Source organism: Dipodomys ordii, unplaced genomic scaffold, assembly GCF_000151885.1.
Source record: "Dipodomys ordii isolate 6190 unplaced genomic scaffold, Dord_2.0 Scaffold19, whole genome shotgun sequence".
NCBI lineage: Eukaryota > Metazoa > Chordata > Mammalia > Rodentia > Heteromyidae > Dipodomys > Dipodomys ordii.
In genome coordinates, this window is record NW_012267235.1 from 13,081,616 (window position 1) to 13,103,216 (window position 21,601).

Genomic DNA, 21,601 nt, shown 5'->3' on the forward strand with positions numbered 1-21,601 from the left:
GCCCCTCTCTTTGCCCAGTCTCAGTTGTGCCATTCTTCTTTCCCTGTTAACAATGAAAAGCTTTAGGAGTAGGTTTAATCATAGAATAGGCCTTCGTTAGCCGGGCGCTGGTGGCTCACACCTGTAATCCTAGCTACTCAGGAGGCTGAGATCTGAGGATCAAGGTTCAAAGCCAGCCTGGGCAGGAGAGACCAGGAGAGACTGCAAGACTCCTATCTCCAATAAACCACCAGAAAACCGGAAGTGGTGCTGTAGCTCAAGTGGTAGAGCGCTCACCTTGAACTGAAGAGCTGAGGGACAGCGCCCAGGCCCAGAGTTCAAGCCCCACGACTGACCAAAAAAAAAAAAAAGAATAGGCCTTCCTTCTGTCTGGAGTAGGCATTTTGTTTTACTTAGAGGAGAAGGGTGAAGCCCCTTCCTTCCCAGCACCTCCACTGGGATGCAGAAGTACCTTCACTCTGACGGAAGTCTGTGCCAGAGAACACCCTGCCTGTCACTCATCTTTCCTGGGGTTTTTTGTTTGTTTTGTTTTTCTGGGAAACCCTCATCTCTGTCACGTCTTATCTTTATAGTGTGGAAATGGCAGTCTAAGTAGTTTTTCTGTTAGCCACTTGGCTCAAGAATTCTCTCTTGATTCCTACTCCTATGACCACATATAGACTCAGGTGTCTAGCCACAGTGAAGGCACAGAAAACAGCTGTAAGATGTACTCCTCCAAAAATCAAACCTTCGTTATTGTTCTACTCCCTGAGCATAGATCCTCCACACTGTGCTTTTTGCCCTGTAGGGTCGGCATGTCAAGACTGGGCAGCTGGCTGCCATCAAGGTCATGGATGTCACGGAGGTAGGGAGTGGAGCTGGGCAGGGTGGGGATGGCGTCAGCAGGGGCTGTTGGGGTCTCAGGGCTTGCCTCCTCCCATTCACCTAGGATGAGGAGGAAGAGATCAAACAGGAGATCAACATGTTGAAAAAGTATTCTCACCACCGCAACATTGCCACCTACTATGGGGCCTTCATCAAGAAGAGCCCCCCTGGAAATGATGACCAGCTCTGGGTGAGAAATGCCTCTGTCTACCCCTCCTGCGTCTCCCACCTCCAGGCACTCGTGTGGAGCCCCAGCCTCTCTTCCTGCCAGCAGCCCTACCTTCAGTGTACCCAGCCTCTCCTGCTTGCGGATCACCTTTGCCCTGGCCAGTCTGACAGGCACTGTATAAATGGCCATAGACACCTGGTGTTGGCCAGAAGAGACTGGGGAAACTTCTCCTACTTGTGAGCACAGCTCTAGGATCCTGGGAAAGCCACAGAACCAAAATTCCTATGGGAAACAATAGGACTCAGATACCAGCACTGTACCCCTTCTAGCAGTATACTTGTGGGTTTTGAACCAGAGCCTACCCAAATTCCTTATGACCCAAAACATTCCTAAGAGTCATTCCCCTCCCTTGCTTGGGCATGGGTGCCAACAATTCTCCAAGCCTCACCCTAAGGAAAGAACAGTGGCTGTGGGCTTTGATGATCATGTTAAGTCTCCCCGCCCACAAGTCAGCAAGACAAATATTCAGCAAGCACCTTCTGTGTGCCCTGCACAGATAAGCATGAGCCACAATTCTGGCTTCTGAAATGGGGACCCCCCACACACACATTGCCAGGTTGTGAGCAGTGGGAGATCACTGAGGACTAGCAGTGAGGCATAGTTCCCTGGCACCCTCTTGACATATTGGGCACCATCCTCTTGTCCCTCCCTCCCCCCACCCACTGCTTTTTTTGGCCCAAGATCAGGCCCAGGACTTAGGGCACATGCAAATTCCTTTTATTGCATAGCCAATATCTGTGTCCCATCTAGCATTTTCCTGCATTGTTTGAGGCTTTTGGAGAAGACACTGGGAGAAGAAGTCTTCCCAGGTTTCCTCTGGGACTCACTGGGTGCATTCCCTGCACTTCTCTATTAGAGCAGGCATGGAGGACCAGATTCTTAGCCTCATTTTTAGAGGCAAACTATTTCTGTGTGGGGGCCAGATAGTAAGTAGTATTGGTTCTGCTGGTCATATTTGCTCCATCACAACAACTCAGTTCTGCTGCTATGATGTCATAAGAAAAGCAGTAGACAATATGTAAAAAAGAAAAATATGGCGGTATCCCCAGACACTCATGTTTTGGTCACTAAAATTGAATTCTATATCATTCTCATATGTCATGAAATATGATTCTTTAGAATTTTCTCCCAACCATTAAAAATTATAAAATTCAGACTGGAGATATAACTTAGTGGTAGGATGTTTGCTTAGCGTTTATGAGGCCCTGAGTCTGCTCTCCAGCATGGAAGAAAAGAAAAATTACAGAACCATTCCTTGTTGGGTGGATGAACAAAAGCAGCCTTGAACCACTGCAGTTTGCTGACCCCTGCCCTAAGCAATGGCTTACTTTAGGGTCAAGTCCTAGTGAGAATCTCATAAAAGCATGAGCCCTTCTTTGAGCAAAGTGTGCCCTGTATTATTTGTGTGCAGTTTTAGGGTTTCCTTGAAGAAACACCTTGCAACACCATGTGGACAGTTTCAGGGGTTCCTTGGGGAATAACATACCCTGCATCACTATGGGCAGTTTGAGGGAGTCCTGGGACTCCTGCCCAAGGCTCAGCTTCATCCTGCCAGTTCCTTCCCAGCTATGTACCTTTTCCTCCATTCCTCCCTCCCTCCCTCCTTGAACTCTGAGCCTAGGCACTATCCCTGAGCTCCTCAGCTCAAGGCCAGTGCTCTACCACTTGAACCACAGTGCCACTTCCAGTTTTCTGGTGGTTAGTTGGAGATAAGAGTCTCACAGACTTTCCTGCCTAGAATGGATTTGAACCACATTCCTCAGACTCAGCCTCCTAAGTAGCTAGGATTACAAGCTTGAGCCACTGGTGCCTGACCTTCCTTTCTCTTCTGATCTCAAAGTCCTGGAGGGTTCATGCAGACCCTGCCGTCTGGCTCAAACCAGTTCTGGTCCCAAGACCTCGGGTCCTCCTCCAGGGGTCTGGAATGAAGGCCAGGGGTAGAGGCCTTGCCTGATAAATAATTTCCCTTCTGATGCTTCCTGGGATCATAGCTGGTGATGGAGTTCTGTGGTGCTGGTTCAGTGACTGACTTGGTAAAGAACACAAAAGGGAACGCCCTGAAGGAGGACTGTATTGCCTACATCTGCAGGGAGATTCTCAGGGTGAGCTTGGGCCCTTGCCTTTTGTCTCACTGACTACCCTCGGGAAGGAGTGGCTGGCCTGATGGGGTGGGGTGGATATAGCCTCCCAGCTTTGGGAACTCGGGCTGCTGGAAGAGACAAAACTGTTCCCAGGCTGTGCCATGGCTCCACTTGCAACCCTGCAACTGCTGGTGCCTCTCCAGAGGCATCACTTGGAGGAAGCTCTCCTCAGGATTGCTCTGCTTGTACTTAGGACTGTGGGGTGGGAGTCTAGAGAGCCCAAGTTCTGTGTAGACTGATGGCTACCCCTCCCTGAGCCCTTCACCTCCTTACTCTTTCCCACCCCTCTTTCTCTACTCTGCTGTCCCAGGGTCTGGCCCATCTCCATGCCCACAAGGTGATCCATCGAGACATCAAGGGACAGAATGTGTTGCTGACAGAGAATGCCGAGGTCAAGTTAGGTGCGCTGCTTCCTTCTGAGGTGCTCTTACCTCCAACACAGAATGGGGTCCCTTTCTCTCTCCAGTGTCCTGGGGAGGCCTACTCCCTCCCCTGCTCCCTGCCCTGGGAAGCCTCTTTCCTGCTGAAAAATCTAAGGAGCTTCTTACCTGCCACCTACTTAGCACACAGGTGTCTACCCACAGTCAGCGGGAGATGGGATGGTGTGATCCCCATTGTCAGGGATTCTTTCCCTTGGTCCCCAAGAAGCAGGAAGAACAGATGAAGGTGGAGTGGAAGGGGGGGCTAAGGTGACTGCATGGAAACAGGCCTCAGCTGCCCCAGGCCAGGCACATCCACATCCTGAGATGTGAGACAATGGAGCACACAGTGTTCCCCATGCTAACTCCTCCCCATTTCACAGTGGACTTTGGGGTGAGTGCTCAGCTGGACCGGACTGTGGGCAGGCGGAACACTTTCATTGGGACCCCATACTGGATGGCCCCAGAGGTCATTGCCTGTGATGAGAACCCCGATGCCACCTATGATTACAGGGTATGAAGTGGGAAGAGGGGAACGAAGGGGCTTCCAGAGGACATGTATGACTCATATGGGGTCTAATGGATAGCTTCAAAGTCAGGCATAAACAGAGTGGGAAGCAAAATGAAGATGTGCTAGCATGTTAGCAGTGAGATTGAGTGCAGCGAGACCTACCTGCTTGCCTGCCTCTAATGTCAGCATTTGGGAGGCTGAGGCGAGGATCTCAAGTTCCAGACCAGCCTGAGCTATCTTAAAAAATTGGGCACTTAGTGATTAACTCCTTTTATCCTGGCTACTTAGGAGGCTTGGTTCTAAGGATTGTGGTTCGAAGCCAGCCTATGCAGGAAAGTCTGTGAGACTTTTATGTCCAATTAACCCCAAAAAGCTGGAAGTGGAGCTGGGGCTCTAGTGGTAGTAGCACAAAAGCACCGAGGCCCAGTGTTCAAGCCCCATGAATGACAGAGAAAGAAAAGAGGAATGTTTTATGGCAAGGAAGGTATGGATGGGAGGCCCAGATGACTTGGCATACACTGGTCTTGGGAAAGAGTATGGAGCAGGAAGGAGTTGTAGAGATGGCAGTGTGGGAGGTAGAAAAATCACTGGGCATAATTGTCGGGAATACTCACCTGTCACCACCTCTCTCCCCTCCACAGAGTGACATTTGGTCTCTAGGAATCACAGCCATCGAAATGGCAGAGGGAGCCCCCCGTAAGTGCTGAGTCTCTCCTGGGTAGGATGTGAGAAAGGGGACCGAGAGGTTGGGCATGAGGGAGGAGGTCATGTTGAGGAGTGGTCCTTTGGGCTCACCAAGTGGCAGAGAGGACCAACTGTCCTTTCCATGTCCCAGCTCTGTGTGACATGCATCCCATGCGAGCCCTCTTCCTCATCCCTCGGAACCCACCACCTAGGCTCAAGTCCAAGAAATGGTAAGTCTTTGAAGGGGTGAGATGTGGGAAGAAAGGTCATACCAACCCAATGTCCCTTTGTGTTCAGGCTTGGATCTGTATCATGGAAGAGGTGTAGGGGTGGTGGGATTGGGTATGGAAGTCAGGAAGGGAAGTCAAAGTGGTTGGGGATAAGTGCTTCCCCCCTCTTCTTCCTGTGATCCTCCATCTTAAGAGGGGCCCGAGTGTGAGCCACCACCATTTCCAGGTCTAAGAAGTTCATTGACTTCATTGACACCTGTCTGATCAAGACATACCTGAGCCGCCCACCAACAGAGCAGCTGCTCAAGTTTCCCTTCATTCGAGACCAGCCCACGGAGCGGCAGGTCCGCATCCAACTCAAGGACCACATTGATCGCTCCCGGAAGAAGCGGGGTGAGAAAGGTCAGTGGGCAGACGGGAGCCAGAAACACTTAGGAGACACTTCTGCCCCACCTATTCTCTGCTGCCCCTGTGGCTTCTTTGCACATCTCTCCCAGGCCCCAGCTCTCCCTGTAGAAGGAATATCCCAGATATCCAGCCCGAGTCACCTTTCCTAATGAGGATGGCCTTTCTTGTCCCTCACGCGCATGTGTGAGCGCACAGAGCATCTTGAACCCTGCCCGCTTCGGGGTATGGCCCCTGTCTGTCCAGCTCCAAACTGAGATGTCTCCCCACTGCTCCAGGAGCTGGGCCACCTAGACAGGCCTTACAGGCCATCTAAGATTGCCCTAGTCCAGAGTGGGGCCTGGGGCACTGGGCAGATCAACAGAGGAAGTCTACCCCCTGCAGAGGAAACGGAGTATGAGTACAGTGGCAGTGAAGAAGAAGATGACAGCCATGGAGAGGAAGGAGAGCCAAGGTGGGTTTGGCTAGGAGGCAGGCAGGAGCTGGAGGGGACAACAGTGGACATTGGCTTGGGGACTGTTCGTCTTGGGGAGGGAGAGTTCAGAGCTGAAGTGGACAAAAGGCTGGGTGGAAGCTGGCTGTGGTGGTGTGCATCTGTGCGCTCCTCACCACTCAGGAGGCTGCAGCAGGATTCCAAGTTTGAGGCCAGCCTGCCCTATATGATTATCCAGACTGCCTCAAAAAAAAAAAAAAAAAAAGACAGAGCAAAAGAGAAAACAGATCTTCTGGGAGTGACCAGAGGAGATTGGCCTAGTGGACAGGTTCCCCTGGGCTGAGGGAGCACTAGCGAGTTCTGACCTTGTGCTCCTTTGTGTCACTGATTCAGCTCCATCATGAATGTGCCTGGGGAGTCTACACTACGCCGTGAATTCCTCCGACTCCAGCAGGAGAATAAGAGCAACTCAGAGGCTCTAAAGCAGCAGCAGCAACTGCAGCAGCAACAGCAGAGAGACCCAGAGGCCCACATCAAACACCTGCTGCACCAGCGGCAGCGCCGCATAGAGGAGCAGAAGGAGGAACGGCGGCGAGTAGAGGAGGTAGGACCATTCTGGCCCACCTACCTGCCTTGACCCCCATCCCTTCTTCTAACAGGACAGTGGGGACAATAGGGGAGTGACCAAGGGCCTTGCCTTCCTACTCCTTCTCTAACACATACAGCCATGTCATGCACATTAGAACACAGTCTTACACAAATGGAAGAATTTGAAGGAGTTTTCTGGTTTCCATGTTCATAGATGGACTTTAAACTTCTGTCTAGACAGGAGGTAGCAGGCTGAAGCATCCTCCCCACAAAGCAGGTCCCCATCTCTGTTGAACAAAGACTAGGTTACAAGAGAGCCTGCTACAGAAGCACCTTCTGCGGTTTTCTTTTAGTGTAAATAGCATTAGGTAGTGAGGAACAAAGGCGAGCCTAATGAGGTATGTGAAGGCTGGCCAGCAAGCTCACTGCCAAAATGGTCCCTCCACGTGTATGGACTCCTGCAGCTGTGCTTGTTTGGGGGAGACAGATTCTGGTCATGAAGATTACTGGTGTGTCAAAAATCACTCCTTAAATCCACAGATTGTTTCCCTGTGCATGGCCACGTAGTGTCCTCTAGTGGCCAAATGCTGTCACTGGTGTCCACCAGAGAAAGGTTGAGTTGAGAGGCCAGGGTTTACTGTGGTGGGCCCTAGGTTTCATTTGTTGTTTTGTGGGGCCGAGCGTAGAGAAAGGTGTTACTGAATTCCTCCTACCCCAAGGTCAGAGTTTGCTTTCAGCTCCTCTAACCCCGTGCTCACAGCCTCTCCAGAGGAGCCATCTTCCCAAGCTAAGCCCTTGCTTACGGTCATGGTGCACAGGAGCTGACTCCGAAGCAGGTGTATTATGCAGAAACATGGTGGAGCCATTCTCTTTCTACCATCCCTGTGAAGCAAGGAGTCACTCCCCTACCACCCATGGGAAGGGTCCCCCTCCCAGGGCTGTGCTGCCCCAACATATAGTGCAGTCCTCAAGAGCACCCCTATTGGACCCACAGCAACAACGGCGAGAGCGAGAGCAGCGGAAGCTGCAGGAGAAGGAGCAGCAGAGGCGGCTGGAGGACATGCAGGCCCTGCGTCGGGAGGAGGAACGGCGGCAGGCAGAGCGGGAGCAGGTACTGAGGCCAGAGCACACTGCACACACCCGCCTCCCAGTCCTTCCCTGCCCCCTGCCCCCTGCTCCTGCTGCCTGCCCACCCCCCCTGTTGCTCCCTGACCCCCAGATTCCTCCTATCTTTTCTAGCTTCACTCTTTCTCTCTGTTTTCTCCCACCCTTCAACCCCCACCCTGGCTCCCTGTCCTCCTCCTGTCTCTGTGCCTTCATGCCCCATCTCTACCCATCCCAACTCCTCTCCCTCATGGTCCCCACCTGCTTCCTCCTCATCACCTCTGCCCTCTTCTTCCCATATGTACCTCCTCACCCCCCCCCACTCCGGGGGGGCTCATTTTTCCTCGGCTCCCCCTCATCCTCACCCTGCTGATTCCTTCCTTTGCCGCCGCTGCACCCTCCTCCGCTGCCTCTCCCACTCTCCCTGCCCTGTGCCCCCACCCCACCCCCCAGGAATATATCCGTCACAGGCTAGAGGAGGAGCAGCGACAGCTCGAGATCCTTCAGCAACAGCTGCTCCAGGAACAGGCCCTGCTGCTGGTAACGGGGTCCCTTGGCGTCCTCAGGAAGATACCATCCAGGGCTGTTTTGCTGGATTGGGATGGGAACACTGTAGGGGAAGGGACTCGCCAAGATACCAGGGGAAGCAGCTCTTCTAGGCAATTGGAGGAAAGACAGGGCATGCCTGCTCGAACTCCCAGGGCCACATCCTGCTGAGCCCTCCCTTTCCCTACCCTTGGGCCCAGGAATACAAACGGAAGCAGCTTGAGGAGCAGCGGCAGTCCGAGCGGCTCCAGAGGCAGCTGCAGCAGGAGCATGCCTACCTCAAGTCCCTGCAGCAGCAGCAGCAGCAGCAGCAGCAGCTCCAGAAGCAGCAGCAGCAACAACAACAGATCCTGCCTGGGGACAGAAAGCCTCTGTATCACTACGGCCGGGGCATTAATCCTGCTGACAAGCCAGCCTGGGCCCGAGAGGTACTCACTGTCTCCTTTGGCCCTAAGAAATACTCCATTCTGCCTGAGGCCAATGAATTTGTGAGAAGCAGCTGATCTACCACACTGGGCCCTGGGAAGGGGGAAGATTACCTGGCACAGGCCATAGTGCTGCAACAGTTGGAGCAGTGGGGATGTCAATGTTGAGATGAAGGAAGCAAGGAATCAGCCTGCTTGACACCTCTTTGCATCACAGGTCGAAGAAAGAACAAGGATGAACAAGCAGCAGAACTCTCCCTTGGCCAAGACCAAGCCAAGCAGTACAGGACCAGAGCCTCCCATTTCACAGGCCTCCCCTGGTCCCCCAGGACCCCTTTCTCAAACTCCTCCCATGCAGAGGCCAGTGGAGCCCCAGGAGGGACCACACAAGGTGAGTCTCTGCCATTCCTAGATAACACATGGGCCCAGGGATCCCTGCGCACAGCACAGGTACAGTGTCCATGTACCCAGGCACAGACGTGCCCTCCTTCATGCACACAGCACAGGTCATGTCCGCCTTCCATGTATACAGCACAGGACATGTTGTTCTTCATGCACAAAGCACAGGCCACCTGGGCAGATACCTTCACCTGCTGGCTGCTGTGTGTCTGCCCTCCTTACCTGCTAGTCCCTTGATGAAAGGGGCAAGCGATGCCCTTTCTCAGCCCAGCCCCAGCCGCAGGTGGGGGTGCAGGTGGCAGAGCAGGCTGCCCACCCTCCCTGGTCTCTCCCTGCAGAGCCTGGTGGCACACCGGGTCCCACTGAAGCCATATGCCGCACCTGTGCCCCGATCCCAGTCCCTGCAGGACCAGCCCACTCGAAACCTGGCTGCCTTCCCAGCCTCCCACGACCCGGATCCTGCTGTTCCCACACCCACTGCCACACCCAGTGCCCGAGGAGCTGTCATCCGCCAGAACTCTGATCCCACCTCTGAAGGGCCTGGCCCTAGCCCGAATCCCCCATCCTGGGTCCGGCCAGATAATGAGGCCCCACCCAAGGTAAGGACACCATTGGAGAACAGACAGAACAGAGGGCGGCGAAGGCAGGGCAGGCAAGGCAGAGTTCTGAGTGGGAAGGGAAGAAAGAGAAGGCAGCCCTGCTGTGCATGATGATCTGCACCTAACTGGATCGCCAGGACACTAGGGAGCAGCCTTTCTGGGCAGGAATCCCACAGCTCCATTTCCCAGCTTCCACACTTCCACCTGTTTGCCTATCCACCAGTGCTGGGAAGGGCACCTCAGAGTGGCAGGAGGAGGATGAGTGTCCATGGTGTGCTGCACAGGGCTGACAGGCTACCCTGGCTGCTCTCTTCGTAGGTGCCTCAGAGGACCTCATCTATTGCCACTGCCCTTAACACCAGTGGGGCTGGAGCATCCCGGCCAGCCCAGGCTGTCCGCGCCAGGTAACCCTGCAGAGGGACTGGGTAGCAGCCTAGGGAGTAGGAGCATAGGGGACTTGACCAGGTTCCCCACCCAGGGACGGGCAAGCCTGACCCGGTCACCTCAGCCCCTCCCTGCCCCCTCCCGCGCCCTGTGCTCCCTCCACAGACCTCGCAGCAACTCCGCCTGGCAAATCTATCTGCAAAGGCGAGCAGAGCGGGGCACCCCCAAGCCTCTAGGGCCCCCTGCTCAGCCCCCTGGCCCGCCCAACACCTCTAGGTAATGGAGTCGCCCCTCACTCACTGTCATCTCTCACTTCTGCCAACGGCTCTCCTGGTGATGGCCCCCTGCAGGTGCAGCCGGACCCCAGGGATGGGGTGCAGCTCCTTGACCCTCCGCTCTGCTCCCTTCCAGTAACCCTGACCTCAGGAGGAGCGACCCTGGCTGGGAGCGCCCCGACAGTGCTCTGCCTGCTTCTCATGGACACCTCCCCCAGGCTGGCTCGCTGGAGCGAAACCGGAACCGGGTGGGAAGTACGTGAGCCAGGGCTGTGCCTTGGCCTGGCCCTTGACCCAGGCTTGATCTGGACGGGCCCTGTCTTTGGTGGCTGTGGGCCAAAACAGCAGAGGGGCAAGGGAGACCAGGGCGGGCATGGAACGTGGTGCTGGGCCGTGGGCTCAGGGCCACAGGACCAGCTAGGGTATGGGCAGGCCACCCCCTCCAGGTGCCAGTGACCTCCCTTCTCCCACCTTGCCACGGCCAGCCTCCACCAAACTGGACAGCTCCTCCCCAGTGCTTTCCCCTGGGAACAAAGCCAAGCCTGATGACCACCGTTCCCGGCCAGGCCGGCCCGCAGTGAGTCATCTGGTGGCAGGCGTAGCCCCGCATTCTCCGGGTGGGGGGGCCGGAGCAGCATGTGGAGCCTCCAGAGCCCTGGGGTGGGCACTGGGTACCAAAGATGGGACCTTCACTAATGCACACAACAGGAGAACTGTGGGGATCGTGACAACGTGTCTCATGTTACTAACCTCTCTTACCTCTTATGCCTCCTCCTGGCTGCCTTTCTCCCCCTGTGGCCCCTCCCAGAGCTATAAGCGAGCAATTGGTGAGGTTAGTGAGCGGGGCTGCTGTGGGAGCTTCTCCTGTCTCTTGGTCCCCTCTGTACTGCCTTGTACCTGAGCCCTACTGGCTCCCCTCAAACCTCTCCTCTCCTGTAGGATTTTGTGTTGCTGAAAGAACGGACCTTGGACGAGGCCCCACGGCCTCCCAAGAAGGCCATGGACTATTCATCCTCCAGTGAGGAGGTGGAGAGCAGTGAAGATGATGAAGAGGAAGGCGATGGTGAACCATCAGAGGGGAGCAGAGATACTCCTGGAGGCCGGTAAGGGGCATCCTGGGGTTGGGCCCACCTGCATCAGAGGTGAACAGTGGAGGAGGGGTTACGTTCCAGCTGTGGCAAGTGTGAAAATGGGGAGGTGCTGGCTTTCCACCTCTCCCACGGTTCTGCTGATGGTGAGGCCCTTGCAGATGCTCTGTCTCTGCACCAGCCTTCTCTAAGTGCCACATGGGGAACCCCCCCCTCCATTCATGGAGGGCTGAGCAGTGTTTCAGTTATGCTGAGAGCCCAAGTCACTGTGATGTGCTTTCTGTGGCATTTGGGTGACAGGCAGAACCTGGAGGTCCCTCTTCTCTTCCACAGCAGCGATGGAGACACAGACAGTGTCAGCACCATGGTAGTTCACGATGTCGAGGAGATGTCCGGGACCCAGGCCCCATATGGGGGTGGCACCATGGTGGTCCAGCGTGTAAGTGGGACCCTCTTGCCTCTGCCCGTACCTGAGCGTGCCTTCTGAAGACCCTGTGCTAACCCTTCCCTCTGTTGTTCAGACTCCTGAGGAGGAGCGGAGCCTGCTGCATGCTGATAGCAATGGCTACACAAACCTGCCTGATGTGGTCCAGCCCAGCCACTCCCCAACAGAGAACAGCAAAGGCCAAAGCCCCCCATCAAAGGATACAGGCAGTGACGTGAGTGGGTTGGTACAGGTCTCTGGAGTGAGAGGAGAGCCCTCGGGGTGGGCAGGAGGCCTGGGCTTGCTGGGGCCCTGAGATGTGCTCAGTGGGGACCTGGAATCGTGTTATTCGCCTGACTGCTGCCTCTCTCTGCTCCCACAGTACCAGTCTCGAGGGCTGGTGAAGGCCACTGGCAAGAGCTCCTTCACAATGTTTGTGGATCTAGGGATCTACCAGCCTGGCACTGGGGACACCATCCCCATCACAGGTAAGGACACAGCTGCTGTGAGGCCTGCCTGGCTCACAGCGGGCCTGGGGGGGAGCACAGCTGTCTCTGAGGATGAGCTCTTTCTTTTGGGCCTTAGCTCCTTCCCTGGTACAGGTGCAAGAGAAGGCCTTCCCAGACTGGATGGGGAGGGGGTGTAAAAGGAAGCCAAGACTGTCATCGGGCATTTTTCGCCTTGAGCCCACAGTGCTCTTTCATCTCTTCCCCGTACCTCCTATTCTCCAGTCTTTCCCTTCCTTCCTGATTATCCCGAGACACCAAGATCAGATGTTAGAGGCTTAGGGTAGATGAGAGATAGCTGAATGAACTGCAGGTTACCCCCCTTCCTCTTCCTCCTAGCCCTGGTGGGCGATGGTAGTCGGCTGGATCAGCTGCAGTACGACGTGAGGAAGGGTTCTGTGGTGAATGTGAATCCCACCAACACCCGCGCTCACAGCGAAACACCCGAGATTCGCAAATACAAAAAGCGGTTCAACTCGGAGATCCTCTGCGCGGCCCTTTGGGGTAAGCTGGGGCTGGGAAGGTGGAGAGGGGTCTAGTGAGTAAAGGCTTGCTTCTCCCTCTCACCTACCAAAGGGCTCCTGTTGTAGGAGTCAACCTGCTGGTGGGCACAGAGAATGGGCTGATGTTACTGGACCGCAGTGGGCAGGGCAAGGTGTATGGACTCATCGGGCGGCGACGCTTCCAGCAAATGGATGTACTGGAAGGCCTCAACTTGCTCATCACCATCTCAGGTATGTGGGTGGGGGCTGGGGCTGGGGCTCAGCCCTTTGGCTCTGTTGCTGTCTTCAGCCTGGGAGGAGGGCAACCTTGGTCCAGAAGACAGAAGGTGGGACAGCTTTCTCACCCCTAGTGGTGTGTAGGGGTGGGGGAGGCGGCAGCTTGGGCCTTCGATGAGGACGGGAGTGTGTGTGTGTATGTGTGTGTGTGTGTGTGTGCATGTGCGTGTGTACGTGTACGTGTGTCTGTGTGTCCATCTCTCAGGGAAGAGGAACAAACTTCGGGTATATTACCTGTCCTGGCTTCGAAACAAGATTCTGCACAATGACCCAGAGGTGGAGAAGAAGCAGGGCTGGACCACCGTGGGGGACATGGAGGGCTGTGGGCACTACCGTGTCGGTGAGAATGTCACTGGGGGCCTGAGCTAAATGCTGGCAAAGCCTTGAAGTCCAAGAGTTGGGCCTGGGGCTGGGGTGACCTAGGGAAGGGACCTGCAGCATAAGAAAGGGGAGTCCCCACATCCCTCTTCTTTCCTGCCCCCAGTGAAGTACGAACGCATTAAGTTCCTCGTCATTGCCCTGAAGAACTCTGTGGAGGTGTATGCCTGGGCCCCTAAACCCTACCACAAATTCATGGCCTTCAAGGTAATCTTAGCCTCAACTCCTAAACTCTATTCTAAGGTCCTGCTTCTCCACCTGCCCACCCTGATCCCTTCTCTCCTCAACAGTCCTTTGCTGACCTCCCTCACCGCCCACTGCTGGTGGACCTGACGGTGGAGGAGGGGCAGCGCCTCAAGGTTATCTACGGCTCCAGCGCTGGCTTCCATGCTGTGGATGTCGACTCGGGGAACAGCTACGACATCTACATCCCAGTGCACGTGAGCTCAGCAGGGCTGCAAGGAGAGTGGGGCCAGGGAGTCTGGGTTCCTAGACCAGAGACCCCAGCCTGCCCTGTCCTCCTCAGATCCAGAGCCAGATCACACCCCATGCCATCATCTTCCTCCCCAATACTGATGGCATGGAGATGCTGCTGTGCTACGAGGATGAAGGCGTTTACGTCAACACGTACGGACGGATCATTAAGGATGTGGTGCTACAGTGGGGAGAGATGCCCACCTCTGTGGGTGAGTGTGGGGTGTCCTCCAAGCTGCCCATCCCTAGGGTGACACAGGAGTGGCTTACTTACCCTTCCACTACCCTCTCCCCACAGCCTACATCTGCTCCAACCAGATCATGGGCTGGGGCGAGAAAGCCATTGAGATCCGTTCTGTGGAGACAGGCCACCTGGATGGGGTCTTTATGCACAAAAGAGCCCAGAGGCTCAAGTTCCTGTGTGAGCGGAATGACAAGGTGAGAGGCTCTGCTAGAAGGGCCTGAATCCCTGTACCAGGCTGGCTCCTACCACCCTGGGGTCTATTCAGAGATCTGTAGGAAGGGACGGTTCTGGTGTCTTAGTACAGTACACAATCACAGCCTCCCTCATCTCCCTCTTGTCCCATTCTGTGGTTTCTTTCACTTCTCTGTTCATTGAGACTCACCCCCATCCCTTGGTGATGGCTTCTTCTACCCCAACCAGGTGTTTTTTGCCTCAGTCCGCTCCGGGGGCAGCAGCCAAGTTTACTTCATGACTCTGAACCGTAACTGCATCATGAACTGGTGATGGGCCCCGTACTGGGACTGCTCCACTTGGACCCAGCTCTTCTCCAACAGCCAAACTTCCCAGGCTGCCCCTAATTCCCCTCCCTGGGCTTTTGCTTTACTGGTTTGATTCACTGGAGCCTGCCGGGAACGTGACCTCTGATCCCCGATGCTTTTGTGATCACGTGACCATCCTCTTCCCCAAAATGTTCTTTCCCCAAAACTGTGCCTGTCCCCAACTTCTGGGGAAGGACACAGCTCCCCTTCCCAGGAATTGAATGGGCCTTGTCTCTCCCCTTTAATTAAGAGGAGAGTGCTTGGGGCTTGGACCCCTTAATCCATTGCTGCTGACTAGGCAGGGCTCTGGACCCCTTTATTTGCACGACAAGGGAGCCGGCTCCCCCCCTTGAATGTACCAGACTCTGGGGGGGGTCACTGGGCCCTAGATTCTAAGGGGGGGTCACCAGCCACTCCAGGGGCAGGGACCATTTCCTCATTTTCTGAAAGCACTTTAATGATTTCCCCTCTCCCCAAACCCCAGGGAATGGAGGGGAGACCCTGCCAGCCAAAACATTTCCCCTTTCTAGCCCCCATCCTCCTAGCCTCTCCCCTTTCCTGGTAGGGGGGAGGGGAAGGAACAGGGAGTTCTTGCCCTCCACAACCCCTTGCTTGCATCTGTATATAGTGTGAGCAGCAAGTAGCCCTTCTCTTCCCCTGACCCCCCTCAATGTAGTGGCCTTGGATATTCCGTTTGTTAATAAAGACAGTTCAACCAGCTCCCACCATTTCAGGCCTCTTACTATTGTATTTTTTTTTCTTTTTTCTTGTTACTAGTTCTGGGGCTTGAACTCTGGGCCTGGGCTCTATCCCTGAGCTTTTATGCTCAAGGCTAGCATTCCACCACTTGAGCCACAGCTCCACTTCCAGCCTTTTTGGTATTTAAGAGTCTCATGGACTTTCCTGCCCAGGCTGGCTTCCAACTATGATCCTCAGATTCAGTCTCCTGAGTAGCAAGTATTACAGGCGTGAGCCACCAGCATCCAGCTATTGTGTTTTCTTTCACAATACTGGGTATGAGTCAGGGAGAGCCAGCAGGAGTTGGGACAGGAGCACTGTGTGTGTAATCTGTTAGTGATTACACTCATAGAGGTGAGATGTATGAGGCCGGGCCCAGAAAACTTAGGTGTCATGATTGAGGAAGGGCAGGACATCCGGGCCCTAAACCTATAACGGTCTTCCCCTTCAACAAGATAAAGCCAAAGAAGCTGTGGATGCTCCCCAGGCCTCACTTTGTGGGGACTATTCTATTGTCTAGCAAGTGGATAAAGATCACTTAAAAAGCTCATAGGTCTAGAGAGTCACTGTGCTAAGAGAAAAAGGCAGAGATCTACAGAGCTGAAGTGAGGGCAAACTGCTCTCTGGAGGGTTGGCACCAAGGGCCTACCCACGGCATGCACCCCCTACGGGACCACAGTGGCACATGCAATCTCTGGGGGAAGTTCGCAAAACAAATTCATTGTCAAGGGATTATAATTCAGCTTTTCGAAATCTATGTCCTGGGTAAGGGGAATTGACACCGGGGCAAGTGCAGGCTCAAGGTTGGATGCATGGCGAGTAAGGGAGATCGGGCACTTGGTTGAAGTAGCCCCCAAGGAAGATGAGGGCGGAACCCACACTGAAAAGCACCAGGGCGGCCCAGAAGCAGACGTTGTCCAGCGCCTTTCCCATGCGCACCCAGTCGGACACCTCCTGGGGAAGAGAGTCAGGCTGAGTCCCAGGACGGGGCAGCTTCCCGGCCCTCGGCCCCTGCCTCTGGCTCCTGGCCCACCTCGCCGGCAGCCTCCTGATCTCGCATACTCTCGGCCACGAAGTTCACAGCGTCCACACAGCAGCGGATCTCGGGGGCTGCGGCTGCCAGGCTCTGGCAGAGGGCCGCTGGCGGAGGGACACGGCCTTTCACGAAGTGCTTCCTCGGCCGCGGCACCCTCCTCCCCCCCCCCCCGCCTCCGGCCCGGGACGCGCGGCTCACCGGCGCAGGCCCCGTGCCGGTGCCGCTGCCCCTCAAACACCAGCTCGCTCCGCGGCTTCTTCAAGATCAGCTCCTCCGCACGGAGCAGTATGCCCACGGAAGAGGCCCGCCGGGGCGGCGAAGCGGCGCCGGGCGTCTCGGAGGGCGGCCCCGACCCCAGGAGCCGCGGCAGCAGCTCCAGCAGCACCTGCAGCCGGGGGCGGGGTCAACCGGAGGTCCCGCCCCCCGCCCGCCCCTCCGCGCCCTCCCCCCCCCCCTCCGTACGTGGCGCAGCCTCGGGGACGTGGCGTGAGTTGTGGGTGTCCGCAAGGAGACGTTGAGCACAATGACGCAATTCATGACAATGAGCGTGGCGACCACCATGACGAAAATGAGATACCTGGGGAGTCCGGGGTGCGTGACGTCACGGCACCCCCGCCTCTGACGTCACAGCCAATAAAGACGCTGGTGCGAGCCTCTGACCTCACAAACGCACCCCCTCCGCAAGTGGTGGTGATACGGCCCTTCAGGGTCCCCCTCGGCGAGGCCCCGGGCATCCACTAGCCCCTCTGCCCTCCCTACCATCTGTGGCAGCCATGAAGGGCGCCCCCAGCAGCCTGGAAACGCTGCTATGGGTCTACAACTTCCACAGCTCCACCGAGGTGAGGCCGCAGAGCGGCTGGAGACGCCGCCCCAAGGCTCCCCACCCCTGGTCCTCCCGCAGGTGGCCCTCCAGTCCCCGCTCCTGTCTTCCCTGGAACTCGCCGTGGCCGCCGCTCACGAATATCTGGAGCAGAAGTTCAAACAGCTCAACGCCACTGAGCCGCAGGAGCCACGCGAGCCGCAGGAGCTGCCCACGCCGCCCGCCCCGAAGCCCACCCTAAGGCTGGTGCTACGAGAGGCAGCAGCCAGCATCGTGAGCTTCGGCGCCACCTTATTAGAGGTAAGGGGGGGGACGGAGGGGAGGGGAGAAAAAGGGGCAGCGAGAGGCAGGAACCCCACTTCCCCGGCCCTGTCCCCCTCCCCATGCAGATCTCAGCCCTGTGGCTACAGCAGGAGGTGCGGCGCCTGGACGGCAGTGGCAGCTGCTCTAGCCTGGCCCCAGACGCCGGGAACCCGGCCGGAGCGCTGACCCGCATAGCCCAGGCTGCGGGGCAGGGGGCTAGGCAAGCGGGGGCCGCCGCGGGCGCGAGCGCCCGGCTCATGGTGCAGGGCGCGTGGCTGTGCCTGTACAGACGGAGTCTGCAGGGATCCGCCACACTCCTGGAACAGTGGGGACGCCAGCTGGGCTTTGGAATCCCCGGGGAAGCGGTGAGTTCGGGAGGGGGGGAGGGGGTGCCCTCGGAGCCATGGTAAAGGGGAGGGGCGCTGGGGAGACATTAAGCCACATTGTCCCCTCAATAGACATCTTCAGCAGAGGTGTTGTCCAGCAGCAGTGAGGAGGAAGAAGCAGAGACTCCATCACAGTCCCAGCCCCACTCCGCATCCAAATAAAGCCCCACAAAGAACGTCCGCCCAAGGCCCTCCTCAAGTCTCTTGATTCGCGGCTGCACCTCTACCCGGGCTGCCCCTGGCTACAACTCCGGCCAGCATGGCCCCGCCCCTACCCCCCAGCCTTTCACAGGCCCCGCCCCCGTGACCACGCCCCTTCATCCTCACGGCCTGTCTCAACCCCGCCCCGCAGGACCCGCCCCTACTGGCGCCCGTCCTCACCTGGCCTCGGCCCCGCCCCCTCCGCAGAGCCCCGCCCCTGCCTGGCCTCGGCCCCGCCTCCGCAGCTCCGGGCTCCGCCCTGCAGTTACCTGCCTAGCAGCGGCACGCTCAGAGATGTCTCTGGGATTTTCTGGGCAATTAGGAACAAGAAGACAGTCTGGGCGAGCAGGACGTTGATAGAAACCGTGCATTTCTGGCCGCCGGCTGCAAGAAGCCTCTGGTGAGACCCAGCCCCGGCCTTGGAAGCCAGTTGGGGTTCAAGTTCGGGATCCTTTCTTACCCTGGGCTGGCAGGAAGTAGGCCAGCAGCACGAGGCCCGAAATGAGCACGCAGGGCACGATGATGTTAATGATGTAAAAGAGCGGCTTCCGGCGGATGATAAGAGAGTACATGACGTCAGTTTCCCCCTGGCTGTCAACCGAGTCTCCTTGATGGCGGCGGATCACCCCAGGGCAGAAGTCGATGGCCCACTCCCCGTTCTCTGCAAGAAAGGATGGGGCTCAGTCTGGCCGCTCTCACACCTGACCCAGAAGCCTGTAACCCCATCCTCAGGAGGAGAAGGGGCTGGGTGCACCACCGTGGCCCCGGGCCTTCAGGCAGCCAGACAAGAGAGGAGACAGGACACGTGTGACAGCCGAGGAGGACTTTAGAAAGGGACCAGCTAAAGCCGGGTTGCTGCAGTCAGACCTCGGTATGTATGGTCGGGGGGGGGCACCCTATTCTGGAAGGCCCCTCCGGAGCTTGTGTAAAGAGAGGGGGGGAAGTCTGGGGGCATATGGGGGCTTCACCAGTAAAGGCCTCCGTGTCGATTTCAATCTTGTCGATAGTGTCGCCATTGTCGTCCACAGCAAAGATGAACTCCACCTCTTGGGCATTGTAGGTCTGAGAGCTGTGGGACCAGAGCCAGGGTTCCTATGGCAAAACCTCAGGCCTGGGGCCTGCCTGCGGCCCACCCTTGAAGCCCGGATCTGGCCCGATAATAAGGCCCTGTCTATACACCTGTTAACATCCCTAAGTTATGGGGGGGGGGTTGGTCGTGGGGCTTGAACTCTGGGCCTGAACGCTGTCCCTCAGCTCTTCAGCTCAAGGCTAGCACTCTACCACTTGAGCCACAGTGCCACTTCTGGTTTTCTGAGTGGTTTTTTGGAAATAAGAGTCTCACAGACTTTCCTGCTCGGGCTGGCTTTGAACCACGATCCTCAGATCTCAGTCTCCTGAGTAGCTAGGATTGATTACAGGGGTGAGCCACCAGGACCGGGCTCCTATGTTTTGAGATAACGCCTCAAAACCAGCCTAAGCGGTTCTTGAACACCTGGCCTCAAGTGATTTCTCCTCCCTCCAATCCATCACCACCCTTCCCCCCCCCCCACACACACACACTTAAACTGGGACTACAGGCTGGAAGTACTGGTCAGTGCCTCTCAGCCTGGTTCCAACCACTAATTGATTAGAAGGAGGTCCCCTGGTCCACCCTGGCATCCCACTTCCCCATCTGGCCCCGCCCCCTGCTCCAGGCTCTTCTAATCCTGGGATCTCTGAGTAACTCTTCCCACCGGAAAATGAGCGAGCAGTTCTGCCAGTCGAAGGGGAAGTAGGTGACCTCCACGGCACAGGTGCTGCGGTAGATAGCTGGGGGCAGCCAGCTCACGTAGCCACCCTCCGAGATCAGCACGTTGCACTCATAGGCCACGCCGAACTGGCCATCAATACTGTGGGTTCGGGAAACGGAGCTTTTCACAAAAGGTCCTCACCCCGATCCAAGTACCCCCCAAGCCCGGTGCCCCACACCAAGCCTAACCCAGCCGCCGCCTCCAAGGCTTCCCTGAATCCTGGCTTTCTGAGCAGTCCTCACTTATTTTCCAGCACAATCTCTGGCAGCCACACGAGTTCCGAAGGGACCCGCAGCGTCTCTATGCCCCCAAAGTCGTCCTTGCTGTAGTTGAGTCGGTAATCCTGCCAGTCCTGGAGTTGGGGGACAGAGGGGCTGGGCCTCTCCTCCCCCCACCAGCTGGCTCCCAAGAGGAATGGAGGGGGAAGGGTCCACACTGCTCCCACATCCCACTCACGATTCCAATCCAGACGTTTGTGGTGAGAGTCTCCTCCTTCTCGTTCTACCCTCAGGAGGGAGGGGGGCAATTGAAACGGGGGTTCAAGACCCGTAGGAAACATTAGAGTGAAGCTCAGGGTTTGCAGCCCACTGTGGGATTGCAGCTTCTGGATTGGGGCATCTTACCAGTGAGATGAGGTTGGTCAGGGTGACCTTGAGGGTGATGGACACCGTGTCCTCCGGTGCCCTCACAGGCCGGCACCCGGGGTCATAGTTGTCAAAGAGGTGGTGATAAAGACTCTCCTCCTCATTCTTCCCGGAACCTCTGCCTGCCAGGAGTCAAGAGAAGCAGCTCCCTGGACATGAAGAGCGGAGAAGGCCTCTCCTCTCTGCCCCTCTGCACAGAAGCACTGAGTCCGTTTCTGAGTCTGTCTTTGCAATCAACTACATCGCACCTGGGAACCCAGCACTGTGCCGCAGGCTGCTGCTTTACCCTGGCCCCTTCTTGTCACTCACGCTATGTGTCCACTTGCCTCCCCTGACCCCTGTCCCTACCTACCAATAAGCCCCAAGAGAAGCAGGACGCACAGCTGAGTCCTGGCCATCCTGCCGTCTGACTCTGGGTTATTCTGAGCTTTGGCAGGCCTGGAGGGAGGCAGACTAAGGTGCACATGGTGGGGGGTGGGGGTGAGTTCCGGGCTGGGTTAGGGAACTGTCACCTAATCCTTTCCTCATCCCAGCTGCAGCTGGGAACAATTTGGCTGCTTCCAGAGGCAGCTGCCCCCTCCTGTGTTCCCGGCCTCACCCCATCCCAGCATCCTTTGCTTGGTCTTCAGTCAGCTCCCAGACCTGAATCAGGACAGGAGCAGACCTCTTTTAAAAAACAAAAAAAAACACCCACATTGGGACCTGAACTCAAGGCTTGAGGTGCTATTCCTTAGCTTTAACACTCAAGGGTAGTGCTCTACCACTTGAGCAAAGCTCACTTACAGCTTTTTGGTGGTTAATTAGAGCTGAGTGTCACAGACTTTTCTGCTTGGGCTGGCTTTGAACCTCAACCCTCTCAGCCCCCTGGGTTGCTAGGATTACAATGTAAGCCACTGGCACCAGGGTTAGGAGCATGCCTAGAACTACAGACAGCAGGGAGGGATAGGGACCTTGCTCCTGGCATGCACTGGTGTCCTTTGAGTAAACTGCCCTGTGTAGGTGATTCTGCCTGATT

General features: G+C 56.5%; 3 protein-coding genes across 14 annotated transcripts in view; 2 read left to right on the forward strand and 1 right to left on the reverse strand.

The window, feature by feature from the left end:
• The window catches only part of Mink1 (misshapen-like kinase 1), a 54,668-nt gene extending 39,272 nt beyond the window's left edge, over positions 1 to 15,396 (forward strand). The window contains exons 3-34 of one of the 12 annotated variants that reach the window (XM_013013319.1): positions 788 to 844; positions 929 to 1,054; positions 3,085 to 3,195; positions 3,545 to 3,635; positions 4,037 to 4,167; positions 4,806 to 4,860; positions 5,000 to 5,078; positions 5,305 to 5,480; positions 5,868 to 5,937; positions 6,310 to 6,520; positions 7,499 to 7,615; positions 8,062 to 8,148; positions 8,355 to 8,582; positions 8,797 to 8,970; positions 9,317 to 9,577; positions 9,896 to 9,981; positions 10,127 to 10,237; positions 10,373 to 10,491; positions 10,722 to 10,813; positions 11,045 to 11,068; positions 11,176 to 11,339; positions 11,658 to 11,763; positions 11,846 to 11,983; positions 12,131 to 12,236; positions 12,594 to 12,758; positions 12,845 to 12,988; positions 13,239 to 13,373; positions 13,518 to 13,618; positions 13,702 to 13,851; positions 13,938 to 14,097; positions 14,184 to 14,323; positions 14,550 to 15,396. In XM_013013319.1, the coding sequence (XP_012868773.1) occupies positions 788 to 844; positions 929 to 1,054; positions 3,085 to 3,195; positions 3,545 to 3,635; positions 4,037 to 4,167; positions 4,806 to 4,860; positions 5,000 to 5,078; positions 5,305 to 5,480; positions 5,868 to 5,937; positions 6,310 to 6,520; positions 7,499 to 7,615; positions 8,062 to 8,148; positions 8,355 to 8,582; positions 8,797 to 8,970; positions 9,317 to 9,577; positions 9,896 to 9,981; positions 10,127 to 10,237; positions 10,373 to 10,491; positions 10,722 to 10,813; positions 11,045 to 11,068; positions 11,176 to 11,339; positions 11,658 to 11,763; positions 11,846 to 11,983; positions 12,131 to 12,236; positions 12,594 to 12,758; positions 12,845 to 12,988; positions 13,239 to 13,373; positions 13,518 to 13,618; positions 13,702 to 13,851; positions 13,938 to 14,097; positions 14,184 to 14,323; positions 14,550 to 14,633 (3,999 nt within the window). In that variant the 3' untranslated portion in view covers positions 14,634 to 15,396. The remainder of the gene's footprint in view (positions 1 to 787; positions 845 to 928; positions 1,055 to 3,084; positions 3,196 to 3,544; positions 3,636 to 4,036; positions 4,168 to 4,805; positions 4,861 to 4,999; positions 5,079 to 5,304; positions 5,481 to 5,867; positions 5,938 to 6,309; positions 6,521 to 7,498; positions 7,616 to 8,061; positions 8,149 to 8,354; positions 8,583 to 8,796; positions 8,971 to 9,316; positions 9,578 to 9,895; positions 9,982 to 10,126; positions 10,238 to 10,372; positions 10,492 to 10,721; positions 10,814 to 11,044; positions 11,069 to 11,175; positions 11,340 to 11,657; positions 11,764 to 11,845; positions 11,984 to 12,130; positions 12,237 to 12,593; positions 12,759 to 12,844; positions 12,989 to 13,238; positions 13,374 to 13,517; positions 13,619 to 13,701; positions 13,852 to 13,937; positions 14,098 to 14,183; positions 14,324 to 14,549) is intronic. The other 11 variants (XM_013013320.1, XM_013013321.1, XM_013013324.1 and 8 more) reach the window with 11 other exon arrangements.
• A 201-nt stretch (positions 15,397 to 15,597) lies between these two features.
• Chrne (cholinergic receptor, nicotinic, epsilon (muscle)) lies at positions 15,598 to 20,984 on the reverse strand. Its single transcript, XM_013013218.1, has 12 exons — positions 20,939 to 20,984; positions 20,566 to 20,708; positions 20,399 to 20,443; positions 20,185 to 20,294; positions 19,886 to 20,041; positions 19,121 to 19,221; positions 18,613 to 18,813; positions 18,422 to 18,536; positions 16,905 to 17,019; positions 16,641 to 16,827; positions 16,440 to 16,546; positions 15,598 to 16,360 (listed from the first exon to the last, which is right to left on the reverse strand). Exons 1-12 carry the CDS (start codon positions 20,982 to 20,984, stop codon positions 16,205 to 16,207), a joined length of 1,482 nt encoding a protein of 493 aa, XP_012868672.1. The 3' UTR covers positions 15,598 to 16,204.
• LOC105983372 (chromosome unknown open reading frame, human C17orf107) lies at positions 17,058 to 18,213 on the forward strand. The gene is made up of 4 exons (XM_013013219.1): positions 17,058 to 17,281; positions 17,344 to 17,562; positions 17,652 to 17,930; positions 18,024 to 18,213. Exons 1-4 carry the CDS (start codon positions 17,216 to 17,218, stop codon positions 18,111 to 18,113), a joined length of 654 nt encoding a protein of 217 aa, XP_012868673.1. The 5' UTR covers positions 17,058 to 17,215; the 3' UTR covers positions 18,114 to 18,213.
• Positions 20,985 to 21,601: the final 617 nt, after the last annotated feature.